Source organism: Eurosta solidaginis, chromosome 1 (genome assembly GCF_040869045.1).
Source record: "Eurosta solidaginis isolate ZX-2024a chromosome 1, ASM4086904v1, whole genome shotgun sequence".
NCBI lineage: Eukaryota > Metazoa > Arthropoda > Insecta > Diptera > Tephritidae > Eurosta > Eurosta solidaginis.
This window is the reverse complement of record NC_090319.1, coordinates 266040126-266055709: the sequence shown is the minus strand read 5'-3', so window position 1 is coordinate 266055709 and position 15584 is coordinate 266040126. Positions and strand designations below refer to the sequence as shown.

The following is a 15584-nucleotide window of genomic DNA, read 5'->3' as shown; positions in this document are numbered from 1 at the left end:
GCCGCGTACGGCTGGCCCTGGAGGTGGAGGTGTTGGCTTGATAGTACTCTCGTAATTCGCTTGACCCTGTATTGTCCCTTGTGGTCCGCAAGAAATTGCAAAATGGAAGATTCCAAATTGTTCGATATTAATTAAAAGCTTCGCCACAATTAGAAGGCGTAAAATATTCCCACAAATTATTTTGCCCGGGTGCTGACCGGGTAGTTGGTTGATAAGTATGTGGGACTCCGTTAAACGCAAGCAGAGTGCAATTAATATGAGCTCTTTTACCAGTCAGTGTTGGTGGTTTTTCACTGCTGCTGCTTATGTGTCGCTTCCTTCATTTTTCTTTTGTTAGTTTTAATTGACTCGCTAAGGGTATTTGCAGCTTCTATTGGCCATATAATTTTAATGTATAGACACTTGTATGCATGTTAATATATATATTGAAGTATATGATTCAAATTATTGTATGTATCCGTTCCTTTTTTGCTTCTACTATACATATATTTAATTCGTAGTTCACAAATTTTAAAGCACTTTAGATCTGCGTTAATGTTATATATTTCTTCATGAATATTTTCTGTCCACCTTCTATTGTATTATGTATTAAATGTAACATGTGCAAGCGAATTTTCTTGCTAATTTGTAGCATTCACATCGACGACTGATATCGCTATCTGCAACAACGAACTCTTTCTATGGCCGGAACCTCATGTAAAGGACAAAATTTGTTCTTTTCCTCTGGCGAATGTAGCTTTTCTTTATATATATATTTTAAAGTTCTCGTTAACAATGCAGAAAAAGCAATTTCCTTCTTTTATACAAATTCCACACTTTTTTATTACTTTACGGCCAAAATAAAAATGGAGTACTTTTTCATGGCCGGAACCTCATGCTAAAAAAGACAAAATTTTTTCCTTAGTGATCGCAGGTCTATCTTTTACTCTTTTCGATATTTTTTTTTCGTCGCAACCTTCGCCACATCGCTAGGTGTGTTCGCGTGAACACGCTCCCAAGGGGATCATGGCCGTAGACCGCAGCAGCAGACCGTAACAAAATCCATTGTTCTTTCCATCTGCTCTGTTGATTTGACATTGATAGTCGGAAGTAAAACATATGACCTTCTAATATATCATATAAACTTGATCAGAAGATCTCCCATAAGCTCTTGACAGTTAATTCATGATGTATTACTAATGTTCCCAAGTTATTATTTCCAAAAATATGTCAGGGGATATAAAAGGAGTCGGCCTAGAAAAAAGAAGGTGCTAATCCAATAGAGCCGGATTCATATATTCTAAATTACAATCCATCCATAACTGTAACATTCCTCTTCTTAGTGGCAAAGAAATTGAAATTATAAGAAGTTTGAACTCGCTGCTTCAAAATTCAGCGAGAAAACAAAAATTTTCTGAAAGAGCAGGTTAGTGGAGTTCACCATACTCTTTGGCTCGTCTTTCGCACCGCGCGGTGAAAACGAATTCTAATTGAATTTTCGCTGATTTTCGTGAAGTTTTGTTTTGATGTCAAGCAGTGTCGGTCGCGTAATTTTGTTTTGAATGAAATTTAACGTGTTAAAGTGTTTTTCAATAAATTAATGTTCGGGAAGTGATAGAAAAGTTAAAATTGTAGTTTAAAAGTGATACAAAGAAATTGTGAAGTGCTTGGAAGAAGTGGAAGTATCAAAACAAAAATATGGAAGAAGAAGATATGTAAACAAGGAAAAAGTGTGAGTTTTGTGTTTTAATGTTGTTAAAAGTTGCCAAAATAAGTGTTTATATTATATTTATGTTGCATAAGTTGTATTTGAAAGCTGTGCAACAATATATAAATAAGCAACTATTTTGGTTTCCATCAAATCAAAACAAAGGTGAAGCTAATGAACTGTGTACATATGTATGTACATACATATATAGTGAAGCAGTGTGAGAAAAAAGTAAACAAAGATATCAAAACAAGTACAAGTTTTTGGTTTTTGAAAATTAATAACAATTGCCAGAACAAGTGTTTTATTATACTTTGTTTGCATTAGTTGCATATGAAAGCTGTGCAAAAATACATAAATAAGCAAATGTTTTGGTTGCATCAATGGGTTTTTGTAATTTGTTTGTCGATCAGATGAAGGCGGGAACGAAAGAAGATTTTTTCTACTATTTCTAAAGTGCGAAATATGAGATGGCTATACTCACCCTCGTGCGTAAAATTCTTTGCGTAAAAGGAGATGCATACATGTGTCCGTACGAACACCAAAAAATTCGTTTCATATTTTTGACGGATACGCGCTAATTTTTATGAGCGCCTGGTGAAGTCAAAATTTCCCTTTAAAATCTCTGGCAAAATAAATTAAAGAAATTTGCTTAGACGAGAAGTAGGAGGGAATGGAAGTTTTCCTCGCCTAAGTTATAAGATTGTGTTAGTTTTGGCCTATACGTACGAGACCAGACGAAAAGTTTGCATGGGTTAGTAGGAAGAATCAAATTTTAAATTTTGTCTGACTTCTTTCTATTTTTTGTTCTTCCTCTTATGTTTGTGATTTTCAGAATGAGACGTTGGCGGGTATGTAAGATTTCCTCGGCAAAAAATTTAAGATTGTGTTAGTTTTGGCCTATATGTACGAGGCCGGACAAAATGTTTGAATGTGTTGGTAAGAAGAATCGACACAAAATCAAAATTTAAGATTTTGTCTCTGGTTTGACTTTTGTGCTTGTGGATGAGGCGAAGGCGGGTATGGAAGTTAGGAAAAATGCTTGCATATTTTAGCCACATTTGCTATTTTATATGGGCATTTTTATAAATAAGAGCCGTCACTCGTTATTTTTTTGGCATTTACTCGATGTATACTGAGAGGTAGTCGCTACTTTTTTTTTGGGCGAGATGTTTATAAATGTCTTCTATACATTTTCGTGGGATAATTGTGTTTATTTTTCGTTTGTATTAAATTAATTTATTTAATTCTCTTTCCAAAAAACAAGTTTGCATAAAGTGACAACGCCGCATGAATAAATGCCAGACAATTAAAAATGTCCCTCTCAGAAAACATTCGGCATCAATTTTTTCAATTTTCAGCGAGATACTCGCCACAGAATAACGAGTGACGGCTCTTATTGTATGTATCCTCTTTGAAATGAAACAGGATTCGCCACGGGTAGGTGAGGTTGACAATTGGGTTGGATTACTATATATTGCGCTGGCACAGGGTTGCGCTACACAACCCCTTGAATCAATTTCGTATTTTAGTCGCCTCTTACGACAGGCATACCTACCGCGAGTATATTCTAATCCCCCTAACCCGCTGGGAGCGCTAGTCCTTTAATGGTGCCTGTTACTGAAACGCACCGGATCTGTATCCAGCAAAGGAACATCAACATCAATAACGCTCCCCAAGAGCTTCGGGGAGTGTCCTTATCGCTACAACAACAACAACATTCCCAGCCATACATGAGGACAGGTATGGTGTACAACTCATGACAGCTACTATATCATTTCTACAATAGTTAGTTTATTATTTCCAAAAGCGCGAACTAAAGACCATATCATATCAGGTTATCAACAGTGCTTAGCCCCATTCAATAAACGGGAACAGTTTCGAATTTTCGTCGAAGCCCTCTAACGAAAGCCCAATAAAGCTACGCGTTTCAACAGGGTTGGGCATTTACTATTACATATTATTATTAGACTTCAAAGCACTGTTTACTTAATTTAGATCTATTGTGGGTGGCCTTTCAGCCTATTACTGTATGTGGATGCATTTAATGTATCACGCCACCTAGATCTCCTTATTTCTTTTTTTGTATGATGACCAATGTCGAATTTAGTGTTTATTGTACGGCATTGACTCCTCTCCTGAGACATGCCAGTTAATGACAGTGGTGACCATATTATGGATGCACAGGGTATGATCTAGTAGATCTATCCCTCTAACAGCTTTTACAAAAGTGGCTTCATTTTCCCGGCTAATAATGCTTATATTAATACTACTACTTGTTAACTCAAGGAGGTACTAACCAGTATTGTTGATGTTCGTGCTCCCCCACAACGTGTGGTGGAAATTTGAAGAGGATCCATGGTAGACCAGTCTGCTGGCAGTTCAATCAGTTTTTGGGGCCACTTTCTCCCCACCCGGAAAGTATGCGGAGCCAAAGCGCCGTTTCAACAGGTTTGGATCATAACAAGTTTGCTGTTAAGATCTCGTCGGTACCACATTTCAGATCACTAGTAGATGACGCACGCCGCATAAAAGACAAACATGTGTACATTTCATATGCCAGGCGTGATTGTAGGCAAGTTAGAGTTTAACCTGTTAAAATTTCTAAAAAGTTGATACAGGTTGAGGCACGACACCCTGGAAAGTGTGAGTTTTCATCTACGAAGGTTGGAAGTGCGGTTCTAGAAACGAGATTCACGGGGCCTGATTAGTGATAGAACTTAAAAAAAAAATATCGATACCGCTACTTATATAAAGTACGCGGATCAAAGTATCGATGCTAGTACTCATACTCAGTAAGAAGTATCGAGTATACTTGATCCAAGTGAGTACTTCGGAAGTTTTCTCAAACGAGAAAAAACTTTTGTAAATGAGATCTTATGTTTTGAATTTAGTAGAAAACAAGCAAGGAAGTTAAAGTTTGGACTTTTGGATATTAAATAATTTCCACGATTTTTATTCGACTTATAGCCTTTAAAAAAGTATATAATTAACTAAATAGAAGGGGATTATAACGATTTTCCTTTTGTTTATCTTTTGTACTTTGTACTACCATATCTCTACTGGAAGTATTATTACGTACCAAATATATTTATATTGGAAATTTCTTTAAGATTAAAACTGTAAGCCCCTTTTTTCAAAGTAGGCATGGTCCTTATCGGATCTATATATATTAGCTACCTTACATTTCCGTCAAATTGCAAAAAGATATCAATAGATTTTGATTTAAGGCTTGCTTGGCAAGTTAATTTTACAAAATTGTAATAAACTTATATTGTACCTCGTAACTTTTTTTATTCGTCAAGTTCCCACCCTTCATCAGTATTTGTTAAAGCATTGTTCCTTTTTCCATTTCCCAAAGTTGGCGTGGATATAATCTGATTTCGACCATGTTCAATACCATCAACTAAAGTGTTATAGAAGAACGAAAAAGCTCTATTGCATGACAATTTTAAATGTATTGAAATTTTATGGAGTTAGAAGCTTTTCATTATTTTGTTGGGGGGGGGGGGGGGGCTAGTGATTCGGAACAATAAACACGTACTTCCCATTTACCACCATTATCAAAAAGTCGGTTTAAATTGGGTGCGGAGCTTTTACAGCATCGTCGACGATATAACTTTTTCTGAAGTTATGGTGTTAATGGACTGAACTTTGTTGATCGTAAACATCGGCACCTGGCAAAGTATATGGGTAAAGTACTTTACTCAGTACTTGGAAAAATGTATCGAGTACAAAATACGCAAGGTTTTTTTCTAAAAGTATCAATACTACTTACTCATTACTCGTATCGTTCTATCACTAGGCGTGATCCCTTAAAAGATGCATTTGCCTATGTGTTCCTTCGGTTAAAACGACTGAGTTGAATGAGGCTGGTTCTAGTTAAAGTGCGCAAGGAGATGCCCCTTACTCTTTTTAGAGTAGTAGCTACATTATGGAATTTTTGCTAGGATATCCCGGTTGGTGACATCCCAGCAGACTTGCTGGCGCTGCAGCGACATTGCTTAAAATGTGTGCTAGGCGTTTGAGCGACTAAGAGGGCACAGGGTTCTTTGGTCCAACAGTTGAAATGTTTAGACTCTTTTAATGGCTTCGAGGTTGATAGAATTGAGCAGCGGCTAAATTCGCTGGGTCCTGTAGCTGGATATCGAACACTCTAAGAGGCACTTCATCCGATGTTGTCATGGTCCATGCTTCTGCACCATCTAGCATGACGGCCACGATAAGTAACTTGTAGAGCATTATTTTCGGTTGACGAGGGAGGACTATACTTTTTAATTGCCTACCTAGTTCAAGGTAGTATTTTTTGAGAAGAGTGATTCTTCGCTGGGCTTCATGATTACATATATGTGGAACAGTTTCTCTTTCCTCGCCGCTCTTTGCTTTTAACATGTACATATGTATGTGTGGCTGTTTGCTTTGCTGTTGTTGTGCACTTGTTTACTAGCAACATAGTGACGTATCGATGCTGTTATTTAAGTTAAAGCTGATTCACAAATAAACTAAGTCTTTTACGATTTCGAAATTATGGCTGCCTATAGTAGCGGGGCTGTCAAGGCGCAAATGCGCTGACTCTTTGCTCGATGACAGCAGGTACTTATTTTATCCTCGTCCAACAAACCCCTTTTCCGCTTCTTTTTCCAGTATGGAGTGGGAAGCACTTACGGTGCGAGTGTGCAGGCCTATGATATCAATGTCATCAGCATACGCTAGTAATTGCACGCTTTTGTAGAATATTATTGCAGACGAAGAGGTGATGTGTGTCAATTATTTTTCCTCGTTTTTTCCAAGACTTTGCGCATAGCGAAAATCTGGTCGATGATAGGTTTACCAGGTCTGAAGCCGTTCTGATGAGGTCGAATCAGCCAATTTACGGTGGACGGTAAGAAAGCTGATTCCGTGATAGTTGGCGCAGTTTGCAGGATACCCTTTCTTGTGAATTGCGCGAAGAACACTTAGATTCCAATCGTCGGGAATGCACTCACTCGACCATATTTTGCAAAGAAGCTGATGCATGCGCTTTACGAACTCCTAGACGCCGTATTTGAATAGCTCTACAGACAACCCATCAGCGCCCGCGGCCGTGTTTTTTAATCTGGTTATTATTCTGACTTCGTCATAATCAGCTGGGGACATTATTTCATTCATCATCAATTTGGGGATCGGGTTCATCATTCCTGTGCGGTACATAAATACTTACAGGTATAAAATAAAACTAGATCTCAGTCTAATTAAACCACAAAACGTCGGTAAAATATTTATACTCCCATAGATTCACACAGCATTTTTATATATTTTACAAATCGTATAAACATTCAAAAATATTTATTATTTCACATATTGGGGTCTTGTAGCATTAAAATATTCGATACATATGTACATACATAGTTATTAGTAGCCAGTAATAGCTTGCTTTAATGTTTGCTAGGTAGCATGTATGATACACAACACGCGTTTAGTACAGTCATGCACAAAAGTGCGTTCCAATCGATGGATCGTATTCATATTGCATTTGCATGTTATATTTTTATCGGTTTCGGAATCACTATCGATTAGAAAGTACTACGAATTTTCCATGAAAACTATGGTGAATGTAAGCCACCATAGTGAAAACTGAATGGATCCGTCAAGCTATCATAGTTACTCATAAACCTTTAAATAACATAATTAAACTAAGAAAATTTGTGAAAGCACCTTTTAATGCTAAAAGGCTAGTTGAGGGGTCGACTGCTAAAACGCTACCAAAAATGTTGAGAGAGATATCAAACAACGCGTCTTGACATTAGTATCATTAATTCGAAGACGGAAAATAAAAATTTTAACTCGTTCAAAAGAGATTAACGAAAAACCGAAAAATAACCAGCGGGCCCCTCCGAAACCGATGGTGGGATCCACAGTAATTTTGCCCATAACACCTTTCAGCGTTGGGGGCCTCTGGCCGTGCTTATAAAAAATTACCCTGGGTGCGTCCAACACCAGTTTGGAGACAAAATTATATCCGCGCAAAACACTTATGTTCACTTTTTTTTTGTGGGTACGCAAACATTAAAACAACCACATGAAAATCGCCAATTTAAAATGCAAATATCTCCGGACAGAGATACAATTTTTCTTTTCGGATTATTGTTGTCGAGTTCAATACGCGTCTTTTGACACCTCTCTCGATATTTTTTGACGCGTATTAGCAGTCGACCGCTCAACTAGACTTTTACCCATTTAATAATAATAGCTGTCTTTACTTTTTTGTCTCATAACATTGATTACACACTCGGACCGGTTTCGCCGTCTGTCCCTGGTCATTGAGTAAAGGCAAAGTATGCTCGGAACATGCATTACAAAAAATTTCACCACAACTCCGACAGTGGTGTTTCCGTCTTGTCAGACTAAACTCCTTTTTGCATTCAAGACAATGTGTAGCTATCGAATCAGGTGCCCATATTCCAGCACTGGCCACCTCAGATGGTGATTGCAATGACAAATCGGACGAACGTAGTTGTTGTTGCTTTCTTTCACGATCCTCCAACTCAGATACTTTTAATTTACTAACACTTAGCTGGATACCCAATTCTTCGAGTGTTATTTGTGCTTCTGACCATTGTGTGCGCATTTTTTCTAGATCCACACGCAGTTTCAAGTTCTGTTGAGCTTCATCCGTGAGTTCCTTGATACAATTTTGTAGACTACTTATTTTTTCCTTCAATTTGACCTCCTTCTCTTGTAGCGAAATTCGCCATTCTCGTTCTATACGCGATTCGGCTTCGGCACGAGCAGCATTTTCTTCGGATGCTGTCACCAGATTGGATAGAGTTTGTGAGGTATTTTTAAGAGCTGTGCCCAGGTTAACCTTGTCGCTGTCCCACCTGTGTTTCGAAAGAAAACGAGAGATAAAATATATATGTATTGAGGCAGAGGAGATAAATTATGTAATCATAGCTACAGATGTTTGGAAAGTTTGAAATTGTGAGGCTTTGTTTCAAAATCACATTGAAATGATTCAAAGTGGAATGTAAGATGGCTAACTTTTAAGATTTTTCTTTTAATAGCGGCTAACGCATTGAACTGATTGCAGCGTGAGCACCCGAATATACAGATACAGGATTGAAAGGTACCTCGAGTATCTCCACGCAGGGAAGAGGTTCATAACTACATCCTTCAAATAAACAAAAATGTGGATGATATGTTGTACCCAAAGCTTGCAAAGATGTCCTTACACATGGGCAGCGATGACAGCCAGCGTGGAATAAAAATAGCAGACACTTATGTTGGTATTATGCCAATGGCCTACGTGGAAGCCGCACCAGAAGAGTTTAGGGGCCAGTGGAGTGTAAATCATGGCTCGGAAGGAGGCTTGACATCACATTGAGTTCTGAGCATGATATATCAGGGTCTTATTGCAGGGTACTTGAGAGGCCAATCATAAGACTTATGATAGGCATAGGTACTAGCCGGCAGAGTTGGGGGTAGTGGATTAATGCACCAGCCTTCACTTACAGAGTGGTAATGCAAAAAATATCAGCCTCACTCACTAGTGAAGCTGAACAATTTTTCACTAAAATTTAAAAGCTGGTAATGAAAATATTTCCAGCTTTCAGCTAAATGCACAAAATTGTTTTTCGCTTGAGTGGAGGATTTCTATAATCCTCCAATAATTTTACGCGGAAGCTCAGGATTATGTGCAAGTGGTCTAGCATCATTGCATTTACATATTGGTGTAGTACATTTGCACAATACACTAACAAAATACACGACAATGCATTTGCTACGTAGTATTTTTTTCAACTCTGAATATCAAAGCTGCAAATTTCAATACAAAATAAATTGTGAAAAGGAAAAGTTCAAAATACACTCACAATTTATAACTTATATTTGCTATTGCAATTTCCATTATCAAATGCACAAAACTTTGAACTGCGAAGTGAAATCACTGCAATAAATTTTTTTTGAGTCGTTGAAAAAGACTTAGCTAGGTAGTTCTATATGAAACATGACACTCTTAATTCACGTCCGAACATATCGAGGGGTATCAAAAGACCAGCATCGCGAATCCGAGGACGGAAAGAATTCAAGAGATTTATAAGCGCAATACAAAGCTTTATAGCTTCAAAGCATCCGCAACCCAATTGTCAACCTCACCTACGCGAGGGGAATCCTGTTACCAATATGAATGTATTGTAACGAATTTAGAGAAATTCCGCTTATTCCACACTTTCTACTAACGTTCGAATCGCTAAACAGTTGAATAAATAACACCAATATTCAATCTTGCAAAATGGTCTTTAATAGACTACTTTGAAGTACTTCACAATAACACTTATACTTCACAACCAATAGCGTGTTTAAATCAAACTGATTAGTCATGCCTCAGCTTGTGCTGCTTTTATGCTCTCGGTTTCCTCGTTCACCCATTTCTCCTAAGGTCTAGTAATTTCGCGAAATTCATGCTTGGTTACCAGCTAGTATATACATGTATATTTATAGTTTGTAGCCATATGCGTATGTATATGTGGGAATTAAACCTGACAGCGTGGCAACAGCACGGCGGAGCAAGCGTCATACGAACGAGGGGTAGAGAGAATATAATATAATTCAGTCGTAATAACTCGTCGGTCGTGCAATGCTTTTCGTTCAGCTAATTTGTTCAACTTGATATATATTATTTTTTAAACTTATCCAACTTAAACTACTTCAATTTAATTTAATACCATTTAACAAATACCTGTAATAACGAATTAATATTAAATACATGTTAAAACATAAACCGTGTGTGCGTTTGATTAGAAGGCAGGTTCGAGTGAGGTAAGAACCACAAAATTGGGGGCTCAACCGCCAAATTTTTGATAAGTACGCGGTGAACAAAAAATGTTAAGAACGGTCCCGCGTGCGATGTGAAAATCTGTGTAAGTAAATTGGAAAATAAAAAGTTTTGAACGGGCGAGTGCGCATATATTTATTGTATTGTGCAGCGTCGTGGACAAAATGCGTGAAATGCATTTATAAGAAAATTGTATATGAAGTGAATTTGGACGAAGTGCAAGCTAACGCACTTATGTATGTAATATAAATGTGAAATATTCTCGAAGAAAATTCAGTGCGAAAAAAGGTTTATAAGAGGTATAGTGTACCCACATAGAAGTGTAGAAAACGTTTTCAAAAATTTGTAAGCACGTATACAAAAAATTTGTAGTCTTCTCGGAAGAAAACCGGTCGAAAAAGTTGTTGGAAAGTGTACAGTTATCTCCATAAGAAAGCGAGGTACTACTTCGGCTGATGATGACATGCGTTTGTGAGTATCTCTCTGCTGCCTTGTATGTATGTGTGTACATGATGATTTATTTGTTTACGTACATACTGCTTAGTATCGGCTTAGTGATGGTAGTATCGCTTAGTGATGATAATATTCGTCACAGTATCATATACATATTTAGAAGACGAAGCTCTGGCGAACCCAAGTTCCTCATGGAACTAGGAGGTGGGCGGGGTGGCCCAGAAGGTTTAATTATTATTTTTCTGCATTGGCGGCTTTCGGCGGCGTCAAACACCGATTTGGAGATCAAAACCAAATCCGCGCAAAAGATTTTTGTTCACAATTTTTTTTGATGGGTACAACAAAAACATCAAAATTACAACAGCCAACCTAAAATTTTGAACTTCCGTTTTCGGATTCGTGGTCCTGGGTCCAAAGCGCGTCTTTGGACACTCCTATCGATATTTTTGGACGTGTATTAAGAGTGTCATACTGTCGTATAGTATTATCCTAAGCCGAATAAAATTGTGTGCATTCCAATTTTGTCCATATAGTGTAATGCTCATGCAAGTGTAATGCAATCAAAATTGCAAAAGTGCACTGCCCCCAACTATGCTAACCAGGCACTTCCTTCTGGCGCCACATGCTTATAAAATTTTCTTTAGTGGGAGAAGACCGCAGAAACCTAGGTGCATGATGTAGTAACCAACCCGAGTATTCCGAGTTGTGCGTCGAGCTTGGACCACGTGATTACCACTAGCAACGGAAACCAAACAAAAGACCCGGGTTGGGAACTCTTTTTACAGGTTAAGACTGCAATGACCGTATTCTTAATGCGGAAGTTCCGGTTTCTTACAGCTGCTTCTTGAATAAGAAGTGCTCTAAGTAGGTTTAAAAAAAGGGCGTGGAAATGTCGGAACATACTATGCACGTATATACCGATAGATGGTTTCAAATTAAAGAATGTGGGTATGCTGTTTATTATTTCTATCCAGAAATAAGTAGATCCTACAGGCTGCGAGATAACTGTAGTGTTTTTCAGGCGTAAAGAAAGCACCAGAAATACTGGAGGAAGCGTGCTTAAGCTGCTGTCGTGTCAATATACATATTGATAGTCATCATGGCAATAATCTCATACAGTACTTCATCAAGAAGTGTCCTGAAATGCAAAGAAGCATTTGAAAGATTTCGCTCAGGCTGGACCATACATCTATACTGGGTTCCGAGTCATAAATGGATGGAGGCTAATGTAAAGGTCGATAAGTTGGCAAAGGAGGGTGCAGCACTCGATGAATCAAAAAGAGACAAGAGGGTCATATGATCCATCAAGGAAAGGCGTGAAATTCCTAAGATCATTTGTAAATACTTCGACGTTAAACTCACAAAGTTGCTCATATCTTTAAAGAGAGAAGATTTAAGGCTCAAGATGGGCATGCTAACAGGGCACTGCCTTCTGGCGCCACATGCTTATAAGTTAGGCCTCGTCAGTAACTGCATATGTACAGTAACAGCAGAGTATGTTGAGTTCTTGTCCTGCGCTTTCGAGGTGAAGGCTCCAGCTACTAGAGGTGACAGAGTTGCCAGATCTCGAGGCAGCTATAAAGCTAGGTCTTAAAAAACTTCAACTATTTGCCAACAGGACGGAGTTATTTTATAACGTAAGTCCTAGCACCTTATATGGGCTTTTCCATTTGGTCGTCAAATGAATTCTGGTAACGCTATGTACATATTCAGCCTATGCGAAGTCTTCATTGAATGGCCAGTTCAACCTGACCACAGTGTAAAAGAAGTCTGTAGCCTTGCCTTATTATCTATGTATAGCATAGCCCCGGAACGTTCCAGGTTTCCATACTTCTGTTTAAGCTTGATTGACTTCGCCCTGCTGTATCAGTTATGGTGTTGTGCTAAAATATTCCAACATAAAAAGATCGGCCAAACTACTTAGCGTTTTCATGATCAGAAAGATATGCACGCGCCTCTTTGCAGCAAGGAAAATACACATGGAAAACATAGTTGATTATTTCTCTACACATTATTTTAACTCACTATATAGCACGGCCGCGAGTCTTAAATAATTTCAGACCAAGCGCCTTGAGAAAATAGCAACCCCAAAAATGCTACGGATAGCGGAAGTTTCCAAGACTTAAGCAATTAACACAAGGTAATTTTTGTACATAAATAAGATACGGTCCACTAACTTGACTCTATATGATACTATTTCTGAATTGTGGATCCCTGCAAACCTCATATGTTTATGACAAATCACGTTGAACAACATCAACAGCTCAGTCAGGTTAGAAAGGGATTGTGGGACACATATTTGGGAACCAGCGTTAATAGATGAAACAGTGCCTCTCTAGGTAAACAACGGGTACTCTTTTTTACCATCGAGTGTTACTTGGGACTGAATACAAATTGAGATAACTAACGCTTTTTGGGAGCACCAAGGGAGATGAAGTCTTCCTTATGTCCCCAGAACACCATGTACATAAGGGGCCGAGTATACTCCCCATCAGGGAGAGAAATGAGATGCTAACCAAACCGTTCCTGTTGAATACCCAGAAACCTGGGCATCCCAACAGACATCTGATTGATGAGCCAACACCGCCTAGGGGCTTAAGGAGTCATCTCCGCAAGCATTATGAGAAAATACGGCACCAAAAAATGCGGCAAGCAAAAAAACACAAGCAGGTTCTCAGTGAACTCCACAAACAGGCGTCGGACCTTTATGCCAGGAATTGCCCGGTGAATCCAGTACTCAAACAACAGTACCCAAAACTTGCGGAAGAGGAACGCATACTCCCCATGGAAACGCGAGTCAATCTAGCTCAACTTTGTTCTGGATACTGTAACAGGTTAAACTCTTACCTATCCAGAATCAACCCGACATACAAAATGTATGCCCCGCTTGCAATGTGTCCCTACATGACACCAACGATATCTTTAATTGTAATGTGGAACCAACACCTCTAACACCCCTTTCATTATGGTCCACACCTGTTGAAACAGCAAGCAGCAATTTTCCTTGTACTCCCGTTAGAGGATATTGATGAAAATTTGTGATCGGTCGCACCTATTGGGTGGGCGGGTCACTGTTACAGCAATAACAACAAAGTCTTCCTCCATCTGTTTCTCCCAACTCACTAATACTAAAATTGGTTGTGGAAAGTTATAATTATCATTTCGGAGATGGATAGCCTTTTTTTACTTATACTAAAAATTTTATTTGTTTGAATTAGACAGTCTTTTAGAAATTTAGTTTTGTGCGATACTGGAAAGCTAGACAAGATTACGCCAAAGCTCCTGAAAAAAGGCGTATTCGTAAAGTTCGATGTGTAAACATACAGGTGGACGTCTACATAGAAAAGTTGACAAGAGCTCGCCCAGATGATGAAGTTAAAACAAATCAGAGGTAACTTTACTAGAATTAAATCATTTTGGGCTTTTTGAGGAGAGATTATCGGTGGAAACTGAAACCGACATGATATTGCTTTATTATCGGCTTATTATTGATAGAGCATTATTACTGTCGAGTTATCAGTTTGCATCGTCGAGTCATAGGCTTCTTATTGATTTCTTGCCAGCTAGTTAAAGGACGGGTTACAGGTATCCGATAACCCGCCGGTAACAAATTGGTAACACTCCGAGAAGAAATCGATATAAAATCTAAAATTTTTTGTTAAAAAAATCGATAATTTTTTTTAATTTTCTATAAAAAATCCATTATCGGATACCAATTGACAACCTTTGTTATCGATAGCAAGTGTAGTCATCTTTGTACACAAATCAATAACTCGCCTATGGCTTTACGACAACACACCTATAACAAGTCGATAACTCTTCGGTAACAAACCGTTAAACTTCGGCAGCAACTCGATAACAGGCCTTACCATGCCTTACTGCCTGGCTTCGCTCACATCAACTCTACCACGTATATTGTTCCCACATTAATCTACAGTGTAATGACTTGACTATCGCTTACATTCTGTATTCCACCATACCGTTGTGCTTTGGAATCAACATTCTCAAATTATTAAACCCACTTGCAGAACGGCAAGTTATCTTTTTAAGCCAGAGTTAACTTTCCAACAGACACATTTTTTAATTAGCTCTGAGCTTAGCTAGTTTACATACAACAAGATTTTCTCATTTTCGTATTTAACCCATAATCGGTAAGTAAATAACTATATTTCCCCAAATACATTTTTCCCTTCGATAAACGGTAATTATGAACAAGTTTTACGAGATGCCCATTTTTTTCATAGACAAAGAATGACCTCTATGGTATAATCTCTACGCGGAAGCACGAAATAAAAGAGAAAGGTGAAAATTTGGCAGCTAATAATCTTGTTCCTAGGGATGGGATTTATATGTGAATGCGTAGATTAACTTTTGTGGATTTATTGTAGATTCGAGCATGTACGAATGTGGTCTGCAAGTGGGTCTAATCGTTTTAGAAAACTTGCTTATGTTTAGTCTCACAATTTCATACCACTATTTTGGGGAGAACTCTAACCAAATGCTTACTTTTTTTCCAGATGGACAATTGTGTTGGCCATATCTTCCTTTTGTCCCTCTAACTTTGTTATCAATTCCGTTTTATGCTTAAGTGAAGCATCGCATTCCTAAAGCACACAAATAGTAGAAATAAGA

The 15584-nt window shown here is 38.2% G+C and overlaps 1 protein-coding gene across 4 annotated transcripts in view; it reads right to left on the bottom strand.

Moving 5' to 3' along the window:
• Positions 1-6971: 6971 nt before the first annotated feature.
• Positions 6972-15584, bottom strand: part of LOC137237258 (protein RUFY3) — a 104942-nt gene continuing 96329 nt past the window's right edge. For all 4 annotated transcript variants that reach the window (XM_067760676.1, XM_067760674.1, XM_067760675.1 and 1 more), the window contains 3 exons: positions 15459-15556; positions 7927-8547; positions 6972-7339 (listed from right to left, as the gene is read on the bottom strand). In XM_067760676.1, the coding sequence (XP_067616777.1) occupies positions 7270-7339; positions 7927-8547; positions 15459-15556 (789 nt within the window). In that variant the 3' untranslated portion in view covers positions 6972-7269. The remainder of the gene's footprint in view (positions 7340-7926; positions 8548-15458; positions 15557-15584) is intronic.